The sequence below is a fragment of the Erinaceus europaeus genome, chromosome 23 (genome assembly GCF_950295315.1).
Source record: "Erinaceus europaeus chromosome 23, mEriEur2.1, whole genome shotgun sequence".
Classification (NCBI taxonomy): domain Eukaryota; kingdom Metazoa; phylum Chordata; class Mammalia; order Eulipotyphla; family Erinaceidae; genus Erinaceus; species Erinaceus europaeus.
This window is the reverse complement of record NC_080184.1, coordinates 3,466,425-3,492,102: the sequence shown is the minus strand read 5'-3', so window position 1 is coordinate 3,492,102 and position 25,678 is coordinate 3,466,425. Positions and strand designations below refer to the sequence as shown.

The window sequence follows — 25,678 nt, the reverse complement described above, 5'->3', positions numbered from 1 at the left end:
TCCTCCCTCAATTTCTCTGTCCTATCAAATAAAAATAAATAAATATGGGAACTGTTCCACTCTGCAATGGGAGGCTGGGTCAACATACCCTGCCACTCAAAGAAGGCTGGTCCTGAAATGAGTGCAGCCTAGAAAGTACCTATGGATTGTGAGATCATACTGACAGGGACTCAGAGGTTACACAGGGTCCTGTGCTTTTTCCTGGGTCCATACTGCCAGAGGGATAAAGAATAGGGAACCCTTCAATATAGGGGGTGGGATACAGAACTCTGGTGGTGGTATTTGCATTAAATTGCATCCCTCTTCTCCTACAATCTTATCAATCGTTATTAAATATATATCTTTAAAATATGAATATATATCCTAGTGAGATCGATGGAGTTAAGAGTTAATGGTATCTATATACTTCCCCCATATTTGGGAGCCACTCTCTGCCCTCATTCAGCTTTCTAGTCCTGTTCTTAACTCTGACACCATCCTCCCAGATAATACTTTTAGCCCACCTTCATGTTAGCTGTCAGGTTCAGTTCAGGCACAAATTACTAAAGTCATGGGCCCCTTGGAACATACCTCGAGGTAGTGTTTTCTTTCAGAGTCCCATTTATTGTTTCCCCATATTTTATATTACTTTCAAACTCTTTGCTCACTCCTGTGACTAATACCTCAATTAGTGTTTGTATCTTGTCCTCATTCTTATGTGCTTTTACCTTTGGGGACGGGGTTATCTAGGCTTTTATCCTGGTTCATTTTTCCAATGTTTCTTCTTGATTTAACCATTGTATGTGGTGTGCTATGAGGTCCCTCTCTCAGTACTATTCAGTCACTAGTCACAATTGCCTGGATTGACTAGTGTTCTAAGTAAGGGACTTAAAGAGTTCACAGGTATGGAAATTAACAGTTGTTTCAATGTTATCTCAATCCTTGAGGTGAAGCACGGTGGCTGTTAGACCTTCTTTTGTTCTTTTTATTTTCCCTGTAGGCTATGGGAGCCTGTGAGCTTTTTAACCATAAGTAGATTTTTTTAAAAATATATATTTATTTTTTTATTTTCCCTTTTGTTGCCCTTGTTGTTGTTTTTATTGTTGTTGTAGTTATTGCTGATGTTGTTTGATGTCATTGTTGTTGGATAGGACAGAGAGAAATGGAGAGAGGAGGGGAAAACAGAGAGATAGAGATAAAGACAGACACCTGCAGACCTGCTTCACTGCTTGTGAAGAGACTCCCCTGCAGGTGGGGAGCTGAGGGCTTGAACCGGGATCCTTATGCCGATCTTTGCGCTTCGCATCATGTGCGCTTAACCCATTGCGCTGCCGCCAAACTCGCCATAAGTAGAATTTTTTTAGCTTAATTACTCATTCCTAATCTAGAGATAAAACAGGGTGGGGGAGAGAAGGAACAGTGGTTATGCCAAGAGACTCCCACACCCTAACCATCCAAAACCCCAGATCCAATTCAGTTTCTCTGATAGCAGTCAGAGTCAAGAAGGGCAGCAGTCCTTGACCCTGTTAAGTTTCTAAACAAATCCTGTCTGTACTCCGTGGGCTTCTGAGGCAACTATTCAACATGTCTCTAAATTCCTTAGGAGAACAAATGTGGAAAGGCTGCCACTATACGGCCGCCCCTCCAGACCACTGGGAATGTATGTCTTCTCCTGAGTTGTCAGATCAGGTCTCTGTCCCCAATGTCAGCACAGGGCCTCCCCGTTGCTGCTCCAGCCTTCAGGGACAGTAGCAATGGAGACTCACAGTTGCATTTGGTGAGCCTTAGGGGATCCTCTCCTCCAGTCAGCAGTTTATTTGTTAGTCAAATTCAGGCTAGAGATAGTGCCTCAAAGGGGAAACTGGGACTGTTACCAGCCACTCCCGAATAGGTAAAGCCACAGGAATCTCTCCTTAGGCCCCTCTCTGTCCATGATCCCCACATGTGTGCACTCTCCCATGACTTGATGGGTTCCCAAAGTATTCCGAGTCTTGTCTTGTTGTGTTCTCAGGTGACCTTCTTTGTTATTTTTAGTTGAGTGGGAGAGGAGAGAGATGCAGCTGCTGCTACTCTCTGCTGTATATCTTAATGATTTTTAGTCACCAAGTTGCAGATGTTATCATGACACCAACCTGACTTTCCTGGGCAGACTATCTCACTGATGTGTCTTGGAACCCCACCTCCCCAGAGTTCTGCCTCACTAGGGAAAGAGAGACAGGCTGGGGGTATGGGTCCACCTGCCAATGCCCATGTACTACGGAGATTCAGTTACAGAAGCCAGACCTTCCACCTCTGTATCCCATAAAGAATTTTGGCCCATACTCCCAGAGGGATAAAGAACAGGGAAGTTTCCAATGGAGGGGATGGGACAGGGAACTCTGATGGTGGGAAATGTGTGGAATTGTATCCCTGTTATCTTACAATCTTGTTAATAGTTATCAAATTACCAATAGAAAGTTCATTTTTAATTATATTTTTTAATTATATTTTTTATTTATTGTTGGATAGAGACAGAGAAAAACTGAGAGAGGAGGAATAAATAGAGGTAAAGAAACACCTGCAGCCCTGCTTAACCACTCATGAAACGTCCCCCCCTGCAGGTGGGGACCATGGACTTGAACCTGGGTCCTTACACATTGAAACATGAGCACTTAACTAGGTGTGCTACCACCTGGACCCTTAGGATATCTTTTAAAAAAGATTTTACTCATTTACTTTAATGACAGAGACACAAAAAGAAGAAATATGATAAGTGATAGATAAATTCCAGAGCACTGCTCAGCTCTGGCTTATGATAGTGCTGGGGGTTGAAGCTGGGACCTCAGAAGCTCAGACATAAAAATCTTTTCCATCAGCATTATGTTGTCCCCCCACACACACACTCAATAAGGATTCATCTAAAACTGTCTTGGAGGACTTCCACCCTAGGAAAAGAGGGAAAAAATCAAGGAACCAAAGAGCCAGTATTTGTCTAGAGAGGGAGGCACTAAAGAAGTGAATAAGGTGGTGGGTAGAGCCGGGACCCTGAGCCCTCAGAGGGGTGCTGGAGTAGAAGTGGGTATGGCACAGGGAAATTGGGAGGGGATCAGCAGGTGCGTCTCTTCTCACAGATCCAGAAGGCCCTCACATTGCACCTGATGTCATTCCAGTGGCCCTGATCCAGTATCATGGTGCAGTCTTCAGTCTTCTGAAAGTCATTGGGTTCCCCTTGGTCCCAGTGGCTGTAGTGATTTTGAGAGTTGCTGCTTGGTGTTTGGTCTAACCAAGACACCCTAAGGAGCCAACCTGAGCATCCAACTAGGGTGTATGTTTTTAATCCCTAAGATTTAGTTTTCATGCAATACTGGGTACTACTCGATCACTAACAAGAGCTGTCCTATTCAAGGCCTTTCTCTGAGAGTGTGACCAATACCCTCCTCACATCCTCTTCCCACCTGAAGCTGAGTGGGACTCCGTCCACCCACTGGTAGCGCTGAACCTTGGACAGGTGTCTCACGGCCTTCAGCCCCAGCCAGTAACCAGGGCCATGAATATTCAGGGATAGGAATCTCTGAAAATAAATAATTAATAATAATAATTTTTAAGGGGCTCAGTGGTCGCACACCTGGTTGAGTGCACTGTTGCTATCTGCCAGGACCCATGTTCACACTCCCAGTGCCCACTTGCAGGGAGAAGCTTCATGAGTGTTGGAACAGGGCTGCGGGTATCTCTCTTTTCTTCTCTTTCTCTCCTGCCTCCAGGGTTATCACAAGGACCAACGTAAGGTTTGAGCCCCTGGCTCCCCACCTGCAGGGGAGTCGCTTCTCAGGCGGTGAAGCAGGTCTGCAGATGTCTGTCTTTCTCTCCCCCTCTCTGTCTTCCCCATCTCTCTCCATTTCTCTCTGTCCTATCCAACAATGATGACATCAATAACAACAACAATGATAACTACAACAATAAAACAAGGGCAACAAAAAGGAAAATAAATATAGAAAACTTTAAAAAGTAATTTAAAAGATAATTTAAACATAAGTGGTAGATAGTATATGGTTAGGCAAAGAGACTCTCATGCCTGAGGCTCCAAAGTCCCAGGTCCAATTCACCACACCACCATGAACCAGAGATGAGTAGTGCTCTGGTAAAAGTAAATGAATAAAATAAAATACTTTAAAATAACTTTTTAAAGGGGCTGGGTGGTGGTGTGCTTGGTTGAGTGCACATGCTACAATGTACAAGGACCCAGGTTCGAGCCCCTGGTCTCCACCTGCAGGGGGGGGAAATCTTCATATGTGGTGAGACAGCACTGCTGAAATCTCTCTGTCTCTGCCCCTCTCTACCTCCCCCCATTCCCTCTCGGTTTTTCTCTGTTCCCAAATAAATAAATGATTTTTTAAAATAAAAATAATTAAAAATAATTTTAAAAGGGATCTCTTGGCAGGAGAACATCACTCTGAGTGATGTCAGAGTAGGCTGAGCTTAGCCCCGCTTCCCAATTCTATCCCACCCAGGTGAAATCAGTCTTCTTTCCTTCCCAACTGCCTCCTGGGGTGTGAACCTGCTCTTCCAGATTCTGGACAGTCACCAGGTGTGCCCCAGCATCTAAACAAAAGCACTGGGCTTCATCCCATTCTGCTAGTTTCTAGGAGAAAAAGTAGCAGGTGTACTGGAAGGACATCCAGGGTGTGGGGCAGGGTCTGCAGGAACCTACAGGGGATGGTGAAGATGAATGAGAGGAAGGCCATCTAAATACATCAAACATCTACTAAAAGAGCTACAGCAATATATTAACAGCAACACAGTAATAGTAGGAGATTTCAACACCCCTTGGATGTTAGACCAGAAATCATCAAATACTTAGAGGAAGGTATTGGCAGAACTCTGTTCCATCTAAACTTTAAAGGTATTTTTAATGAAATGAATCCAATTACAAAAAAAATTGAACAATGAACACAAAGTATAGACTGGGCCTGGTGTCCTACACAAAAATAAAGAACTCTGTTATGGTGGGGGGGGGGTTCAGGTCCTGGAACATGATGGCAGAGGAGGACCTAGTGGGGGTTGAATTGTTATGTGGAAATGCTATACATGTACAAACTATTGTGGTTTGCTCTTGACTGTAAATCATTAATCCCTAATAAAGAATTTTTAAAAATTTAATAATGAAGAGAGGAAGGAGGTGACCTAGTTGGAGCCCACCTTGATGGAGTAAGTCTAGATTTGGGTCCTAGGGCACAAGGCCAAAGGTCAAAGCATGGAGCTAGTGGGTGTGAGGCCCAGGGAAAAGTTACACTTGTTCCTCACCTCCTCAATGTCCTCCCTCCCTCCCTTCTTCCTGCTCACCGTTGAGCCCAATGGACTCTAGTGTCTGGAATAGCTCAGTACGGATGTCCTCTCGGTTCCTCCCAGCTGTGGCCAAGCCCTGGGTCACTGCAAGGTCAAGGGGTCATTGAAAATGTTGATTAGCTAAAGAGTGACATCCATTGTCATTACCACAGACATAGAGGGTCATACTGAGGCTTTCAAAGGCCACAGCAGCCAGGTAGACACAGCTGAGAGCAAAGGTGTGAACTGTAGTCCAAGCAAGAGCACAAGGGTGAGGCTCACGGGTAGGGCCGGGGTCACAGAGGAGCTAGCATGTAAATGGGGGTGAAAAGATAGCTGAATTGGTAGAGGGCCAGGTATCTGAGCAATGTCAGAGAAGCATCCAGTACTTACCAAGCTCGCTCAGTTCTTCAAGGGCCATTACCTGTTTCATGATGGTCACCTGTGTCTCCTTAAGTTCTTTGTCCAAGGTGGGCAGTTTCACCTCAATGCCCTGGCCTGGGAAGGGATGATGGGCCAAGAGGTGGAGGGGGTCTGGACACTCAGATTAGCCAGTCTCTGGTCCCATCAGCCTGCCCCCTCCCATCCCAGCCACAAGCCCCTCCCACATCCTCTGCAAGCCAGCAACAATCCCCGCCCACACCCTCTGCATCCTAACCACAAGCCCCGCCCATACCTTCCATTCCAGCTATAAGCCCCGCCCACAGCTCGTCATCCCAATATCAAGCCCCGCCCCTTCCATCTTGCTCATAAGCCCCTCCCACTCCAACTACAAGCCAAGCCCCTTTATCCAGCCACAAGCTCCACCCACACCCCTTCCATCTCAGCCACAAGTCCCACCCCTTCCTTCCCAGTCAAAGCCCCGCCCACCCCTCATGTCACTCGCAAGCCCCAGCCCAGCCACAAGGTCCACTCACATCTCCTCCCACCCAGCCACAGGCCCCGCCCACACAGTGACATTCCCACCGCAGGCCCCGCCCACCCCACCCACAAGTCCGGCTCACAGCTGTTATTGTAGATTCCAGCCTCCTCCTCCTCCAAGTCACTCAGCACTGCCATCAGCTTCAAGGCTGGAAAGACCCCCCCCACCACAGACACAGACACACACATAGTAGGTCACCTGTGGGGATCAGTGAGGCACCACAGCCTCGGTGTACCCACCCAGAGGCAACCCCAGGAGCTCCCCCCAGGACCCAGGGATCCACACCACGTGGCAAGCACCTTCTGTCCTCGGCTGGTTTTGGCGGTTGAGCAGAAAGCCCTGCTCTGTAGAGGCTGTGGAGAGAGATTCCTGCAGGGGTCGTGCCTGAGTACAGGACATATCCCCTTCACACACACACACACACACACACACACACACACACACACACACACACACACACACACGGCGCGCAAAGGCTCTCATTTGGGGATGCATCCAGGAGGCACATAAGATCCGCAAGCTGGCCAGACAGACAGACAGTAGCAGGGACATGCACACAGCCCAAGGATCCCCCCAAAACACTCTCCCCACAGGCTCCCACTCAGGCCAGCAGGTGCACCCTGGGTGGTGAGGTCTCTGTCCCCAGGGGGATGGGACACAAGCTTCCACCATCCTGCTGTCACTCACCCTTGGACAACAGGACACTCAGAATAAGGACCCACAGGACCGCAATGACCGAGAGACCCAGGGCCACAACACGAGCTCTCTGTCCCCAGCATCCCCAGCACCTTGGGGTGACATGACCAGTTCTCTGGACTCTCTCCTGTATCCAGATAATGCTGGGTCCCTGGACCCCAAGGACGCTGTCTCAGATTCTTGCTTTTCTCCCTGGAAACTGAGGCACAGACAGGTTGAGTAACTTACCTCTGGTCAACTAGCACTCAAAGAACAGAGACACAGTTTGAACCCAAGTTCAAAATTCTCCAGCTCAAATATCTCCCTTGGGCCAACTAGATGGATTCCATTTGGGCTGTACTACCTTCCTCCATGGCACCCATAGTGACCAGTGGAGAGGGACCCTGGGGTGGGGGTGTAGTGAGACCACTACCACTTCTCCTACCTTTGGGGTCCTCCTGGAGCCCTCTGCCCCAGTTGCAGTACACAGCGGTGTCCATGGTGAGTGTGTGCCCAGCTGGGTACTTGACACCTGCAACCCTGATTCACCACTTGCAAAGCTTTCCTCCTGCAGGTGGGGACCATGGACTTGAACCCTGGTCATTGTGTACTGTAACATGTGCACTCAACCAGGTGTGCCACTTCTCGGCCCCCTTTTCCTTCTTTTTATAAAATAATTTTTATTTAGGAAAAGGAAACACTGACAAAACCATAGGATAAGAGGGGTCCAAGTCCACACAATTCCCACCACCAGATCTCCGTATCCCATCCCCTCCCCTGATAGCTTTCCTATTCTTTATCCCTCTGGGAGTATGGACCCAGGGTCATTGTGGGATGCAGAAGGTGGAAGGCCTGGCTTCTGTAATTGCTTCCCCGCTGAACATGGACATTGACAGGTGGATCCACACTCCCAGCCTGCCTCTCTTGTTCCCTAGTGGGGTGGGGCTCTGGGGAAGCAGAGGCTCCAGGACACATTGGTGGGATTGTCTGTCCAGGGAAGTCTGGTTGGCACCATGCTAGCATCTGGAACCTGGTGGCTGAAAAGACAGTTAACATACAAAGCCAAACAAATTGTTGACTAATGAACCTAAAGGCTGGAATATTGCAGATAAAGATTTTTTTTGGGGGGTGTCTCCGTTTTGTAGCTAGTTAGTAGGCCTATTTTAGTGATAGTCCAAAGGGTTCATGACTATACTAGTGGGTTTTGTTTGTTTCTCCTTCTTTCCTTCTTTCTTTCAGTGACTCAGAAAGCAGTGGAAGTCAGGGACTGGACATTACAAGGGTTTGAGCAAGAGGACGATTGGGGGGAGTTGGTGTGTCATGCATGTATGTCTCTATGTCAAAATGCATAGATGTATATGATCAGATATGAGGTTCAGACACCCCAAGGCTGCAGGGTGGCAGCCCAATCTGCAGACTGAGGACTGGGTTCTGGCTCTGGAGCTCAGTTCCCTGTGCCTGTAGGTAGGGGCTGAACTTCTTCCGGCCTGGGAACAGGCTGAACCCAGACAAGCTCTGACTTTCCCCTGTGAGTTCCAGAGACAGCTCCCTTTCCCACCCCCTCTACCCCAGGCCAGCTCAGCCTCCCTCCTCAGTCCACTGAAGGTGTTATAGAGACTGTCTCTCACCGGGACCCTGACTCAATTCTCCCAAGTCAGACAACAGAGAGTGAATTTGGTAAGTGGTGGTCAGCTAAGCTTGTCTCCATTGCTGAGTGGGTGTGTAAGTGGATGGATGGAGGGAAGAGAGATAGAGAGAGGAAAAAGAGAGAGGGGGGAGAGAGAGATTTCAGTTCTCTGGGACTATGCTCTAAGAAAAGAGGATTGTACTCTCATTGGCTTCTCCAGGGCCTGCCTTCACTGTAGAGCAGCCATGGTGGGGACTTCCCACCCTCCGAAGGGAGGCTGGGTCAGCCTACTCTGCCACTCGAGGAAGATGGGTCCTGAAATGAGAGCAGCCTAGAATGTTCCCAGCTGTAACCATGGACTGTGAACTCAGACTGACAGGGACTCAGAGGTCACACAGGCTCCTTTGCTGAATAGAAATAGTTATGGGCTATAGGTCAGATCAATGGGGTACACAGTTAATGATATTTATATATTTTCCTCATGTTTGGGAGCTACTCTTTGCACCTAATCCACCTTTCTAGTACTATTCTCAACTCTGACACCACTCTCACAGGCAATATTTTAGTCCACCTGTGTGTTAGCTTTCAGGCTTAGGCAAAGATTACTAAATTTGTGAGGGTAGATAGCATAATAGTTCTGCAAAGAGACTCTCATGCCTGAGGATCCACAGTCCTAGGTTCAGTCCCCCACACCACTATAAGCCAGAGCTAAACAGTGCTCTGTTAAAAAATTACTGGGAAATTGAGGAATATTATGCATGTACAAACTATTGTATTTACTGTTGACTGTACAACATTAATCTCCCAATAAGGAAATTTTAAAAAAATACTAAAGGCATGGGCCCCTTGGAATATACCTAAGATAGACTTCCTAGATTCTTTCCACATGAAGACCCTTAATTTCATCTGCTCTATTCCTACTTTATGGTTCTTGATTATTAAGCAATTTGTTTTGCTTTATATCTTACTGCCTTTTAGTCACCAAGTTGCAGATGCTACCATGACCCCAACCTGACTTCCCTAACTAATATGTCCTGGAGCCCTACCTTTCCAGAGCCCTATCCTGCTATGGAAAGATAGAAACAGGATGGGGGTATGGATTGATCTTCCAATGCCCATATCCAGTGGAGAAGTAATTACAGAAGCCAGACCTCCCACCTTCTGCACCCCATAATGATCCTGGGTCTGTGCTCCCAGAGGGATAAAGAATAGGGAAGCTTCCAATGGAGGGGATGGAATACGGAACTCTGGCAGTTGGAACTGTGTGAAATTATACCTCTCTTATCCTTCAATTCTGTCAGTCATTATTAAAAAATGAAAAAAATTAAAATACTTCACCACTGTGGTTGTTTTTCTTCTTTTATCTTTTCTTCACCTTTGTACAGGAAACACAATATTAGCATAAAGGAAGACTACTAGAAACACAAGGAAGCATAACAAAACGGGAACTCACAGACAATAATAATAAAAAAAAATAAAGATAAGGAATGTAGCTGTGGTAGAAGTCACCTTTTGAATCAACAGAGAAAATATTGATTTGACATCACTGATTCTTACAGATTTCCAGTGGTCTTATTACCTTGGGTTGCTTCTTTCTTGGAAAGATTTATTTATGAAAGAGGGAGACCGAGACCGGGATTGAGAAGCAGAGCATGACTGGCACACAGAGTCCAGGAATTAGATTTGAGGCTTCCTGATTACAAGTCCATTGTTCTCGTCACTGCACCATCTCCCTGGCCATGTCCCTGAGTTACTTCTTTTTTTATTATTATTATTAGGGGCATTAATGGTTTACAGTAAATACAGTTGTTGGCACAGGTGTCAAAATTTTCAGTTTTCTGCAAAACACTCTCACCCCCAGCCTAGGTTCTCCCCCTACCATCAGGTACCAGGACTGAAAGCCACCACACACCCCCTCACCCCCACCCGACTCCACCCAGAGGCCTTTCCTTTGGTGCAAGTCACCAAATCTAGACCAAATTCTGTTTTGTGTTTTTCCCTTTCTGTTCTTATTTCTCAACTTATGACCATGAGTGGGATCATCCCATATTCATCCTTCTCTTTCTGGCTGATCTCACTCCACATGATTCCTTCAAGCCCCGTCCAAGTGGAGGTGAAGAAAGCAGTATTTCCCATTTTTAACAGCTGAGTAGTATTCCGTTGTGTATATATAGAACACAACTTGCTCAACCTTTCACCTCTTGTTGGACACCTGGGTTGCTACCAGGTTTTAGTTATTACAGATTGTGATGCTATGAACATAGGTCTACACTGATTTTTTTTTTTGATGGGTATGTTTGATTCCTTAGGCTATTTCCCTAGGGAGACCAATTGCCAGGTTGAACTCTCTTGCACTGCTGGTGGGAATGTCAATTGGTCCAAACCCTGTGGAGAGCAGTTTGGAGAACTCTCACAAGGCTAGAAGTGGACCTATCCTGGGACTGTTGCATGTGCTCTGGAGTTACTACGTGTTACAGTAACTTGCCAATCACTAACACAAGACTCTGTGTTTGAGCTGGTTACTGCTGAGGTCTAGAACCGCTGAATATTTTTCCTTTGTTTTTTCTTATTAATGTTTTTAAATTTTTGTTATTGGATAGAGACAGAGAGAAACTGAGAGGGGAGTGGGAGGTTGCAGGCTCGCTCTGGGTCTGCCCATCTCCTCGGCTGTTGGGAGATGGAGGTCAAAAGTGGCCCCCGGGGATCCTGGGGTAGCTCAGCATGCCAAGGGTAAAGTGTGCAGAGAGACAGGACAGTCGGTTCTGGGAAAAGCCTCGGAGGACAACTCGTTTATTGAAATAAAAAGCAGGTAGATCTAGGCCATAACTCAGCAGGATGGTTTGGGGTCTCCATGAACCCAAACACAGAGCAAGACAATGCATAGTTACATTTTTACCAACAGACTGTTTGATCATAAGCTTTACAATGTACGTTTTCCCAGAGGTAAACTGCAGGCACTTTAAAGCAGCAGGGGAGAGGGAAAATGAGACAGCTTGAGCAATCAAGATGTTTGCTGGGATCTTAAAGTTAACACAGTAAGCCATGGCTTTTAATTAAAGAAGGAAGTGGGGGAGGTGGCATGTGTAGAAAGGCATTCGTGTCTGGAGGGTCCAGCCATCATAAATTCCAGACACCAGGGGCACCAGCCCTTCTCTCGACCTGAAGGGACAGTTGGGGGTCAACCCGCTCTGATCTCATGGAAACAATGGCCTGGACTTTCCGGGACAGTGGGCCCATTCTCTAACAGGAGGTAGAGAGGGAAAGACATAGAGACACCTGCATCCCTGTTTCACCACTTGTGAAGCGTTCCCACTGCAGGCAAGGACCAGGGGCTCGAACCCGGGTTTCTGTTTGAACCTGAGTCCATGCATATAATGTGAGCACTTAACCAGGTGGGCCACGACCTGGCCCCAATATTTTTCCTTTAAAAAATCCACTTATAGAGAGTCGGGCGGTAGGGCAGCAGATTAAGAACACGTGGTGCAAAGTGCAAGGACCCGCCCGAGGATCCTGGTTCAAGCCCCCAGCTCCCCACCTGCAGGGAAGTCACTTCACAGGCGGTGAAGCAGGTCTGCCGGTGTCTGTCTATCTTTCCCCCTCTGTCTTCCCCTCCTCTCTCCATTTCTCTCTGTCCTATCCAACAATGACATCATCAATAACAACAACAGTAATAACTACAACAATAAAACAACAAGGGCAACAAAAGGGGGAGAAAGCCTCCAGGAGTCAGGCAGTAGTTCAGCGGGTTGAGTGCAGGTGGCAAAAAGCATAAAGAACCAGCATAAAGGATCCCAGTTTGAACCCCAGGCTCCCCACCTGCAGGGGAGTCGCTTCACAGGCAGTGAAGCAGGTCCGCAGGTGTCTATCTTTCTCTCCCCCTCTCTGTCTTCTCCTCCTCTCTCCATTTCTTTCTGTCCTATCCAACAACGATATCAATAACTACAACAATAAAACAACAAGGGCAACAAAATAAATAAATATTTTTTAAAATTCATTTATAATGAGAGAGAGAGAATATGGACCAGAGTATCACCCTGACACCTGCAGCTGCTTTGAAAATCACCTACTAAATGATGACCTAAAATAACTAGCTTACAGATCACCCAGTAGAGGGAACACATGAAGCAAATGCAAGGACCTGGGTTCAAGCCTTGGGGCCAGCACATGGGTATAGTTGCAGAAGGGGAAGTATCAAGATCAGTGTAGCAGTTCATTCCTCTCTCTGTCCCCCGACCCTGGGTCCCTCTTCCTCTTGGTAGAGAGAAGAAAAATGGCCACCAAGAATGGTAGAGCCTTGAAGGCATGGAGGCCCATAGATATTCTTGGTGGTAAAAACAAAAGCTTCAACTTACTATACTCATCAGGATACTTTCTATTTTTAAAAAAATCTGTCTTCTGTGAGATGAACGTGATAACCACTACACTATGGAAACAAAATATATATATGTCTTCTGTAAGAAGCAGAACAGATATATCCCAATGAACCAAACACACCCATCCAAACAGATCTGTGTATACCTATGTTCATAGCAGCACAGTTTGTAATAGCCAAAACCTGGAAGCAACCCAGGAATCCAACAACAGGTGAGTAGCTAAGTTGTGGTCTATATAAACAATGGAATACTACTCAGCTATTAAAAATAGTGAATTCATCTTCTTCACCTCATCTTGGATGGAACTTGAAGGAATCATGTGAAGTGAAATTAGCCAGAAAGAAAAGGATGAATATAAGATTATCTGATCTCATTCAAAGAAGTTGAAAGGTAGGAACATAACAGGAAACACAAAGCAGGACTTGGACTGGGTGGACGGGGAGAGTACAGGTTCTGTACAAGTAGGACAGAGAACCTAGTGGGGATTATATTGTTATGTGGAAACTGAGAAATGTTATGCATATACAAACAATTGTGTTCACTGTCAAATGTAAAACATTAATGTAAATGTTTTGTAATGTAATTAATGTAAGTGTAATGTAATGTAAAACATTAATCCCCAATAAAGGAAAATAAATAAATAACTTGGACTGAAGTTAGTGTGTTGCATCAAAGTCAAAGACTCTGGGGTGTGAGGGAGGGTTCAGGTCCTGGAACATGATGGCAGAGAAGGACCTAGCAGTGGTTGAATCATTATGTGGAAAACTGGGAGATGTTATGCATGTACAGACTATTGTATTTTACTATCAACTGCAAACCATTAATCCCCCAATAAAGACATTAAGAAGAGACAAGGGTTTTTTTCTTCTTTTCCTGCTCATGGATGATGACGGCTCAGGAAGTTCTTGTTGCTCTTTGGTTCTGGATTCCATCCATCTTTTTTCCCCTTTAAGTTGGACCAGTGTCCCCTAGAAATTCTAGAAGAGTCCCCAGATGCTCAGGATAGACGCAAGAAACTTTGGAGAAGCAGAGTGATTCAGATGAAAACTCCCCAGTGGAGAAAGTTAGACTCTGAGGCCAGGTGGTGGCTCACCTGGTTGAGAGCACATGTTACAATGTGCAGTGTGTTTAACCTGGTTCAAGCCCCCAGTCCCCACCTGCAAGGGGAAAGCTTTGTGAGTAGTATAGCAGGCTGCAGGCGTCTCTTGGTCTCTCTCCCTCTCTATTTTCCCCTTCTCTCTTGATGTCTAGCTGTCTCTCTCCAATAAAGATATTATTTTTTTAAAGAGAAAGATTCTGTGTATCCTTGCCCCCCCCCCAGGTGGCTTTAGGTAAATTCCACAACTTCCTACATGCTCCACCTGTGAAGTCTGACTCCCAGGACCCCATTGCAATCCCACTACTCCTAAAATAACTCCCTTTGCTGAGATGTACTTTCCGATTTACCCACACAATGGTCACAGGACCTGGGTTTGGAAATAGAAGGATATCTTCAATTCCCTTCAGTCACTTTCCCCTGGCCTCAGAGTCTTGTCTCATGCTGCCTGTCATAGTGGGGTGACTTCCACCATCCCACCCCCAAGTAAATATGTCCTCACTCCAGATTTCAGCCTAGTTCCTTTCCCAAAGGACCAAAATGAACCCTCCCAAGATCCTCTGTGAGACATGATGAGCCTAGACCTCAGACAGATCCCTCTCTCCATTATCACTGGTAGTCTCCATCAGGAACAACATAATGGACTCCTTTGGGGGGCCCCATAGGACCTTTCCCTCAATGTGGATCAACAATGGTAGAGAATATTCCATTCTCTGGAGGGAGGTTGGATAACATACTCTATCTACCATCTGAGGAAGATAGGTCCTAAAATTGGGGCAGCTTGGAACATTCCTACTCATGACCACAGAATGTGAGTCCAGACCTACAGGGATATATATGGACGTTACATGGGCTTTTATGCTGAATATGAGCCCCAGAACAAATCAATTGGGGTTTACAATTAGCAATATTTATAGACTTTCCCCACATTTGGGAGCCACTCTCTTCCCTGATCCAGCTTTCTAGTTAGGGTAGAAAGCTTTTTTTCAACTATGACACCATCTCCCCAGACAATAACCTGGATCCACCTGCATATTAGATGTCAGGCTCAGGCAGAAACTAGTAAAGTCATGGGCCTCTTGGAATATACCTAAAACATATCTACTAGCTTTTTCCAAAAAAGAGACCCCAAATCTCATCTGCAATATTCTTACCTTTAGGTTCATGATTAGTCAACAACCTGTTCTGCTTTCTATCATAACTCTTTTTCAGCCACCAGGTTCCAGATGCTACCATGATGCCAATCTGACTTCCCTGGGCAGATGACCCCACCAATGTGTCCTAGAGCCCCACTTCCCCAGAGCCCTGCCACACTAGGGAAAGAGAGAGATAGACTGGGAGTATGAATCAACCTGCCAACACCCATGTTCAGTGGAGAATCAGTTAAAGAAACCAGACCTTCCACCTTCTGCATACCACAATGATCCTGGGTCCATACTCCCAGAGGGATAAAGAATAGGAAAGCTACCAGGGGAGGGGATTGGATACAGAGTTCTGGTGGTAAGAACTGTGTGGAATTGTGCCCCTCTTATCCTATAGTCTTGTCAATATTTCCATTTTATAAAATAAAACAACAATTTCTCATCAGATCCTCAAGACAATGAATTATCCAATCCTTCATTGCTGTTCCCTAGAGCCAAAAAGACAATTCCCGAACCTCGTTTTGTCATGCCTCCTTCTGAGAAGAAATAAAAAAATCCTAACCAGATTTTGGTTAGGAATAGAAGTAGTATCAGAATGCAGAACTTTGAAGCTGGGCTTTTGGATGTGGTGGAGACTGGGTTAAGTCGACAGATGCAGTGAGATGGGAGTGTAGGTCCCAGATCTAAGAAGGCAGTGGACATAACTAGGTTGGGCGCATAACTAGGTTCTGTTTGTTTGTTTGCTTATTTATTTTTTATTAGTTGATGGAAAATCAATGGGGGAAAGTGGGTGGGACCAGTTTTCCAAGCTCCTCTGGGGATGGCAGGAGTGGAAGTGGGCATGGCTCCGGGAATATGGGCAGAGTCAGCAGGTGCGCCTCTTCTCACAGATCCAGTTGTCTCGCAAAGTGCATGGTGCATCATTCCACAATCCCGTGTTCAGCATCATGATACAGTCCTCGCGTCCCTGAGAGTCACTGGGCTCCCCCCGGTTCCAGTGACTGCAACAGTTTGGGGGAAGAGGAGGGGGGGATTGCTGGCACTCAGAGGGTGAGCCTGGAACCAGCCTCTGGGATCAACTCAGTGGATCACCTGGGTATCTTAACTTAGACTTCTGAGGGTCTGACTTCAACATGCACATGGGATGCAACTTTCTTTTTAAAAAAAATTTTATATTTATGTGTTTTCCCTTTTGTTGCCCTTGTTTTTATTGTTGTAGTTATTGTTGTTGTTAATGATGTCATTGTTATTAGATAGGACAGAGAGAAACGGAGAGAGGAGGGGAAGACAGAGAGGAGGAGAGAAAGATAGACACCTGTAGACCTGCTTCACCACCTGTGAATCGAATCCCCTGCAGGTGGGGAGCCAGGGGCTGGAACTGGGATCCTTACACCAGTCCTTGCACTTTGCACTACGTGCACTTAACCCGCTGAGCTACCGCCCGACTCCCAGGGACACGACTTTCTAACTCCCAGAATGTAACCTTGAACTGACACTGAGGTATCCCCTAAGATGTTTATGGGATTAGGGATCAGGTGGTGGCACACCTAGTTAAGCACACGTTACAGTGCACAAGGACCCGGGTTCTCAAGCCCCTCATCCCCACTTACAGGGGGAAAGCTTCACAAGTGATGAAGCAGGACTGCAGGTGTCTCTCTGCCCTCTCCCTGCCTCAACTTCCTCCTTTTTTCTCAATGTCTCTCTGTCTCTAGAGAATAATAAATAAATAAAAACATTAAGGAAGTTCATGGGATCTGCCAGAGGCATTTCCCCTAGAAAATTGCTTTTCTCACCTGAAGCTGAGTGGGACTCCATCCACCCACTGGTAGCTCTGTATCCGGCTCCTCTGACGCACAGCCCTGAGTCCCAGCCAGTGACCTCGGTCACCAATATGCTGAACAAGGAAGCTCTGGGAGGGAGGAAGGGAAGGGAGATGGATATGACAGAGCTGGTCCCACGTGCTCCCCAACCCCCAATTCTCCAATCCAGGAACTCAGTCCTTTCAGATCGATCCCTTCTCTCCCCTGTCCAGCTTCCTCAATCTCTCACCTGCTCATTCATGCCACCAATAATCACCAGGTGCCCCCCAGCCTCCAGGCAGTGTTTCTGTGCCTCATCCCAGGTGGCCCATTCCCTCGAGAAAAGGTAGCAGGAGCCTTGGAAGGGCAGCCAGGATGTGGGGCACTGCTCGCAGGAGGCTGAGATGTGGAGGGAGAGAGGGGAAAAAGGTGAACAGTGTGTAAGTTGTGGTCTATTTATACAGTGGAATACTACTCAGCTATGAAAAATGATGAGTTCTCCTTCTTCACCTCATTTTGGATGAAGCTGGAAGGAATCATGTGAAGTGAGATCATCCAGAAAGACAAGGATGAAGATGGGATGATCTCACTCATGAACAGAAGTTGGGAATTAAGAACAGAATGGGGAAACACACAAAGCAGGACTTGGATTGGGTTTGGTGTATTGCACTAAAGTAAAAGACTCTGGGGGTGGGGGGGAATTTTCAGGTCCTGTAACATGATGCTAAAGGAAGACCTAGGCTGGGGATGTTTTACAGAAAACTGAGAAATGTTACACATGTATCACCAACTATACTTACTGTAAACCATTCAACCCCATAATAATAATAAAGAAAAATATGAACAGCTTTTCAGTGGAGTCCAATAGTAGATATGGCTGGGGTGGACCCCCAGGACCCAAGAGCTGATCACAGAGTCTAGCACAGCTCCAAGCATGGGGACAGGGGATCTGGACGCCCACAAGCAGGGTCCAAATGTTCCCTTCCCTCCTTGCTCTCTCCCACTCTGTCTCACTCACCATTTCCAGATTGGATGGATTCTATCATCCTGAAGAGCTCAGTTCGGATGTCCTCCCGGTCCCTGGAAGCTTCAGCCAAACCCTGGGTCACTGTGAGGTCAAGGGGTGGGGAAGCCAGGTTACAGATGGAATTGAGTTCAAGAGTGTGTTCACGAATATAGGTTCACTTTCCGGGGCTGGGTGGTGGAAAACCTGGTGGGGTGGACATGTTACAATGCACAAGGACCTGGGTTCGAGACCCCGGTCCCCACCTGCAGGGGGAAAGCTTTGCTAGTGGTGAAGTAGTGCTGCAGGTGTCTCTGTCTCCCTCTCTATAACCCCCTTCCTGCTCAATTTCTGGCTGTTTCTAGTCAATAAATAAAGATTAAAAAAAGATTCACTGGGGGTCGGGTGGGAGTTCACCAGGTTAAGTGCACATAGTACCAAGTGCAATGACCCATGCAAGGGTCCTAGGTCGAGTCCCCTGATCCTCACCTGCAAGGGGACAGCTTTGCAAGTGGTGGAGCAGGTCTGCAGGTGTCTCTCTATCTCTCTCCCTCTCTTCCCCCTCCCCTCTCAATTTCTCTCTGTCCTATCCAATAAAAATGGGGGGGAAATGGTCTCTAGGAGTAATGGTTTCATTGTGCAGGCACCAAGCCCCAGCGATAACCCTGGAGGCAAAACAAAGAAGGAGGAGGAGAAAAAATCGAAGGAGAAGAAGGAGGGAAAAGGAGGAGGAGGAGGAGGAGGAAGAAAAGAAGAAGAGGAAGAAGAAAGAAGGAGGAGGAGAAGAAGGAGGAGGAGGAGGAAGAAAAAGGAGATGGGGAAGGAAGGAAGAAGGAGAAGAGGAGAAAATGAAGGAAAAGAGGAGAAAGGAAAGAAGAAAAAAGAGGAAGGAAGAAGGAGGACGAAGAAGAAGGAGAAGGAGGAAGAAGAAAGAAGGAGGAGGGAGAGGAAGGAAGACTGAGGAGGAGAAAAGGAGGGCAAAAGAGGAGGAGAAGGAAGAAGAAAGGAAAAGGAGGAGGAGGAGGAAGAAGGAGGAGGAGAAGGAGAAGAATGGAGAGAAAGATAGATTCACATCCTTGTTTGAGGTCAAGGTCATGGTCAAGGTGTTGCATCAAGGATGGTCCTGGATGTGCAGGTCAGCATGGGAATGGGGAGCAGGAGCTGTGGCCAAGGTCAGCAGCCCCCAAGGAGTCAGGATGGGGGCGTGTGGGGACTGTGGGGGTCAGAGGTCAGGACCCCATAATAAAGTCAGGGTCTCACTCTGCTCCTTCAGGTCTCTCAGGGCGCTCTGCTGTTCCAGCAGCTTCCCCTGAGCCTCCTTCAGCTCCTTGCTGGCTGTCTGCAGCTGCACCTGTGTAGACTGGCCTGGGGAATGGGGGGCAATAGGGAGAGATTGGAGGAGGACACCCAGCCACAAGCCACGCCCACTCCCTCCTCCTTCCCAACTCACAAGCCACGCCCCTAATCACATTACCCAGGGCCACAGTCACAAACTCCGGTCAAGCCACGCCCATTCTGCTCACAAGCCACTCACATCACTGGCCCTGGCCAAGCCACACCCATTCCGCTCACTAGCCACGCCCCCACTCGCACCTCCCAATGCCACGGCCAGTCACAAACTCCAATCAAGCCATGCCTATCCGGCCCACAAGCCACGTGCCCATTTACATCACTGGCTCTGGTCAAGCTACATCCATTCTGCTCACTAGTCACGTGCCCAGTCACATCATCCAGGGCCACAGCCAGTCACAAGCTCCGGTCAGGCCACACCCACCCAGCTCACAAGCCACGCCCTCACACAGCATAATCTGTCAATCCCCGCCCATACAGCTCACTAGCCACGCCCCCAATCACATCTCCCAGGGCCACAGCCAGTCACAGGCTCCGGTCAAGCCACGCCCATCAGGATCACAAGCCACGCCCTCACTCCAAGCTCACTAGCTAGGCCCTCAAGCCCTGGCCCATCCCTCTCACGAACCTCGCCCAGGGTCTCCTCCACAGTTCCAAGCCCCAGCCCCACCCATCTCCGTCACAAAAGTTCCTTCCCGCCCTCCCTCCCTCCCATCTCACATTTTATTTTGTTGGCTCCAAACTCCTCCTGCAGAGCGCCCAGCACCATTGTCAGCTTTGAGACTGGAATGACAGCCCCCCCACCGGGCCCCCCCAAATGTCAATCACCCATGGGGGACTCTGGCAGGCATGTGGGGGGGCTTCCCCATCCTTGGGGTAACCCTAGTAATAGTCGGTCTCCATCTTCCCTACTCAGTGTCCAGGGTCACAGACAACACCTATCCTGGGTCTCCCACCCCAAATATGAGGATTCAGGACAACCCCCCCACCTCTGAACACTCACCATTGGTCTCCAACTGGTTTTGTTGACTGTGCAGCAACCCACACTCTGTGGAAGCTGTGGAGAGAGGATGCAAGCCCTGGGGAGCCCTCCCCAAGCCAGAGGTGCAAGACACCCGGATATAGAGAAGACCCACAGAAATACACCACCCAGGAGAGAGAGAGAGTCGCACAGTCATGGGTAAAAAATAAATAATTCATAGGATTCACACTAACTGTCCAACATCAGCTCAGAAGGCGCCCCCTGGGTGGAGAGGTCTTAGTCCCTACAGGATCCGGGACACAAGTTCCCACCATCACACTGTCACTCACCCTTGGACAACAGGACACTCAGAATGACGACCCACAGGACTGCGGTGGCCGAGAGAACCAGGGCCAGGAGAAGGGCTCTGCATCCCCAGCGTTCCCAGGGCCCTGGGGAGACAGGAATGGACTCTGGGTCCCAAACCAGGAATGTTCTAGAACCCTGACCCTGGACCCCAAGGACCAAAAGCCCTGGATGTTCTGATTCCTCTTGTAATCACACAGCCCATAAGAGAGAGAGAGAGAGAGAGAGTTGGAAGGAGCCAAGAGATGGTGCTCTGGTTAAGAACACATACCACAGTGTGCAAGGACCCAGGTTCAAGCCCCTGGTCCCCACTTGCAGGGGGAAAGCTTCACAAGTGGTGAAGCAGGGCTGCAGATGTCTCTCTGTCTCTCTCCCTCTCTATATCCCTCTGCCCTCTCAATTGATCTCTATATTAAATAAATAAATAAATAGAAGTTTTAAAAAGAAGAAGAAAAGGATCAGGTGGTGGAGAACCTGGTTAAGCATACACACTTCAGTGCTCAAGGACCCGGGTTCAAGCCCCCAGTCCCCACGTGCAGGGGGAGAAGTTTCATGAGTGATGAAGCAGGGCTGCAGGTGTCTGTCTCTTTCCCTCTCTCCCCCCCCTCCCCTCTCAATTTCTCTATGTCTCTATCCAATAATAAACAATGTTTAAAAAAAAAAAAGACTTTCAAAAACCGAAATAAAAAGAGACACTTGGGATCTGAACCGCAGTCCAACTGCTGCTGCTGCGAGGGGGCTCTGCTGTCTTTCCTGTGTCCCTGACTCTTGTCTGTCCCCCTCCTTTCTCCATCACCCCCATCCCGGTGGGGAGAGGGAATTGGGGCAGGGAGGGGGACAGAGAGGGAGACAGACAGCCACTCTACTCATACCTGACAGGTTTTCCTGGAACCCGCTGCCCCACTTGCTGTAGCCTGAGGTGTCCATAATTCAGTGTGAGCGTTCTGAGTCAGGCAGAGATATAAATGCCCCCCCTCACCCCATCCAGCCTTCCCTCCCTCCCCGCCTCTCAGTTCCTTATCAAATGTACCATCACAGGACTGGGCTGAGCTGGAGATGAGGGTGGGGTGGTGCAGAGACATTGGGAGACTGGGGGTGAGTGTGAGTGTGTGGTGGGGGGCCTCCATTCTCCCTTAAGGTGGCCAGCTGCAACCACACCTCCAGGCTAGGACTGGGGTCTCACTCACTCAGGACCCCAGTTCCCATCTCTCACTGGCTGGGCTGACCTCCTGAGCAACCCCACTTCCTGTCTGCAGGACTCTGAGACCCTCCCCCAAATCTTGCACCACCCACCCCACCCCCACCTCCCAGCTCAGCTGCCCTCCACCTTTCTCCTGCAGGTGCCCCAGGCTGGCTCTGACCCTGACCTTCATCTGTCGTTCTCAGCCGGAAGGGAGGGAAGAGACACTGGAGGGGGGTAGAGTACACTGTACTCTACTCTTGCCTGGCTGGGGTGTCTGTCTGTATTTAGCTTCTAGAAGCTTCGGTTGTTCTGCACGCTGAAGGGGATGTGACAGGGCTTTCTTCCAGTGGACAGAGTGAAATGGAAATAAGGTAATGGGGGGAGTCGGGCGGTAGCGCAGTAGGTTAAGTGCAGGTGGTATGAAGCGAAGCGCAAGGACCAGCAAAAGGATCCCGGTTCGAGCCCCTGGCTCCCCACTTGCAGAGGAGTCACTTCACAGGTGGTGAAGCAGGTCTGCAGGTGTCTGTCTTTCTCTCCCCCTCTCTGTCTTCCCCTCCTCTCTCCATTTCTCTCTGTCCTATCCAACAACGACATCAACAACAATAAAACAAGGAGAACAAAAGGGAATAAATAAATAAATATTTTACAAGTCTACGCTCTATTTTTTTTTTTTTAAGAATGCAGGATTGTGGGGGAAGTTGGGAGAAGTGGGAAGGTCTTTGTCATTCAAGTCTTTCTCATATTTACAAAGAGTGAATGGGGTCTTTTTCCCTCAGAGGACAGGAATCCTATGATTCGTCTTTTTGTGTCCTTATTCTATTTGATGTTATAATCTTTAAATTTTTATTTACTTCTTATTGGATAGAGACAGAGAGAAATTGAGAAGGGAGGGGGAGACAGAGGGAGAGAGACAGAGAGACACCTGCTTCACCACTCAGGAAGCTTTCCCCCCTCACGTGGGTGATGTTATCATTTTTCATTTGAGCCCACCACCACCTTCTCAAGAGGTTTACTCTTCTCCCCCTCCCCTCTTCCTCTTCCTCTAGAATGTACTTAGTTCTGTTTTAAAGTCCCAAGCTTATTTTTAAAAAATTTTTTGTCTCTTCATCAATTTTATTTCCTTCTATTGGCACACTTGGTTAAAATCATCATCACAGCCGTGTTTTTTTTTTTTCCTCTTCCTTTTCAATCCATTTTATGTCATCTTATCGCCCTTGAGCACTTTTTCCATTGCCCTGGGGATGATGAAAGTCTCTCTTTAAAATAAATAAATAAATAAATTGTGGTGGAGTATCTCCTTGGATAAGTGAACCACATCTTTTAAAAAAAAAAAAAAAAAAAACCCTTATCTTTATTTAGTGGATAGAGACAGCCAGAAATTGAGAGGGAAGAGAGAGATAGAGACAGAGACACCTGCAGCCCTGCTTCACCACCCGTGAAGCTTTCCCCTTGCAGGTGGGGACCGGGGGCTTGAACCCGGGTCCTTGCACATTGTAACCTGTGCGCTCAACCAGGTGCGCCACCACCCTGCCCCGTGAACCATATCTTTCTCCAAGCATCTATTGGTGAGCAGCAGTGGGTTCCACATTTCCGCTGTTGTCAACAATCCTTCCATAGACATCTGTGTGGATACGATTTTGACAGGCTTCCTATTTTCATCTTTTACAGATAGATAGCCCAGAAGAAGGTCTACCTCTCCCTCCCCCTTCTCCTCTTTCTCTCCCCCTCCCTCTCTCCCTCTCTCTCCCTCTCTTTCCCTCTCTCTCCATCTTTCTCCCTCTGTCTCTCTGTCCCTCTGTCCCTCTCTCTCTCCCTCTCTCTTTCCCTCTCCCTCTCTCTTTCTTTCTCTCCCTCTCTTTCTCCCTCTCTCCCTTTCCTTCTCTCTCCCCTTCTATCTCCCTCTCTCTTCCTCTCTCTCCCTCTCTTCCTCTCTTCTTCCCTCTCCCTCTCTCTCCCTCTCTTCCTCTCTTCTTCCCTCTCCCTCTCTCTTTCCCTCTCTCTCCCTCTCTCCCTCTCTCCCTCTCTCTCCTCTTCCTCTCTCCTCTCTTCCCCTCTCTCCCTCTCTTCCCCTCTCTCCCTCTCTTCCCCTCTCTCCCTCTCTTCCCCTCTCTCCCTCCCTCTCTTCCCCTCTCTTCCCCTCTCTTCCCCTCTCTCCCTCTATTCCCCTCTCTCCCTCCCTCTCTTCCCCTCTCTTCCCCTCTCTCCCTCTCTTCCCCTCTCTCCCTCTCTTCCCCTCTCTCCCTCCCTCTCTTCCCCTCTCTTCCCCTCTCTCCCTCTATTCCCCCCTCTCCCTCCCTCTCTTTCCCTCTCTTCCCCTCTCTTCCTCTCTTCCCCTCTCCTCTCTCTCTCCCTCCCTTTCTCTCCCTCTCTTTGTCTCCCTCTCCCTCTCTCCCTCTGTCTCCCCCTCTGCCTGTCTCCCTCTCTCCCTCTCTCTCTCCCTCTCTTCCCCATCCCTCTCTCTTTTCACCCTCCCTCTCCCTCTCTCGAACTTTTTAAAACACAGACTGAGTCTCCTTAATACATAGGCTGAGTCCTTGATATGTTGACTCTCTCAAAAGCCTAGACCAGGTAAAACAGAAGCAACCGGTGGAACAGCTATATACAAGATGCTGGGTATTATACAGCAAACCCTAACAAAGGGACTTTTCAAAGTTAACCCAATTAGCAAATAATGTGATGATAACAATAACTATCTATTCTCTACTTGAACCCTAAGACAGCAGGAACCTCACATTTCCACTATAGAGCCTATATTTCCCCGAGTCCTGGAACCTTAGGGTGGGGCACACTTTCCTGCAGGCTTCCTTCTCTCAACTCATATCAAATAATATTGCATCTGCTGATTGCAACCTAATCAATACAACGAGTGCCACCCCAGCATGCTTCATTTCAGACTGTGTCCAGAGACTTCAGGTGTGGAATGACAACCCTTCAGCTTCATCACTCGGGTGAGACCTTTCCTTTCATAGTATTCTCTAATTCCATTCCAGGTGGTCCACTCCCCAATAAAGTCCCCAAACCTAGATATAGACCAGGTCCCATGAGATAGAGCATATGTTCACACGTGCCCATAAACCAGGGCAAAATATATACCTGAAAGCAGAAGTACACAAGAGTCTGCAGAGAGTAACCCCCAACACTTCATCTGCACTATTCCAGCCTTTAGGTCCATGATTGGTCAACAATTTGTTTGGCTTTGTATGTCAACTTTCTTTTCAGCCACCAGGTTCCAGATGCCAGCAGGATGCCGACCAGACTTCCCTGGACAGACAACCCCACCAATGTGTCCTGTAGCTCCAATTCCCCAGATCCCCACCCTACTAGGGAAGGAGAGACACAGACTGGGAGTGTGGATCAACCTGCCAACACCCATGTTCAGTGGGGAAGCAATTACAGAAGCCAGACCTTCCACCTTCTGCAACCCACAATGACCCTGGGTCCATACTCCCAGAGAGACAGAGAATGGGAAAGCTATCAGGAGAGGGGATGGGATATGGAGATCAGGTGGTGGGAATTGTGTGGAGTTGTACCCCTTCTACCCTATGGTTTTGTTAATGTTTCCTTTCTTTTTTTTTAAACCTTTTTAAATTTTTTTATCTTTATTTATTTTCTGGATAGAAACAGTCAGAAATTGAGAGGGAAGGGAGGGATAGAGAGGGAGAGAGACAGAGAGATACCTGCAGCCCTGCTTCACCACTTGTGAAGCTTTCCCCCTGCAGGTGGGGGCCAGGGGCTCAAACCTGGGTCCTTGCACACTGTAAGATGTTCACTCAACCAGGTGCACCACCACCTGGCCCCAATGTTTCCTTTCTTAAATAAATTTTAAAAAATAGGGAAGTTTCCAATAGAGAGGATGGGATACTGAACTCTGGTGGTAGGAATTGTACCTTTTTCATCCCAC

General features: G+C 47.9%; 1 protein-coding gene across 1 annotated transcript; it reads right to left on the bottom strand.

Annotated features, from left to right (window-relative positions):
• Positions 1-15,841: 15,841 nt before the first annotated feature.
• LOC103122258 (C-type lectin domain family 4 member G-like) lies at positions 15,842-21,579 on the bottom strand. The gene is made up of 9 exons (XM_060181403.1): positions 21,467-21,579; positions 20,579-20,680; positions 20,271-20,324; positions 19,988-20,050; positions 19,178-19,282; positions 17,933-18,022; positions 17,165-17,313; positions 16,909-17,024; positions 15,842-16,116 (listed from the first exon to the last, which is right to left on the bottom strand). Exons 1-9 carry the CDS (start codon positions 21,519-21,521, stop codon positions 15,981-15,983), a joined length of 870 nt encoding a protein of 289 aa, XP_060037386.1. The 5' UTR covers positions 21,522-21,579; the 3' UTR covers positions 15,842-15,980.
• Positions 21,580-25,678: the final 4,099 nt, after the last annotated feature.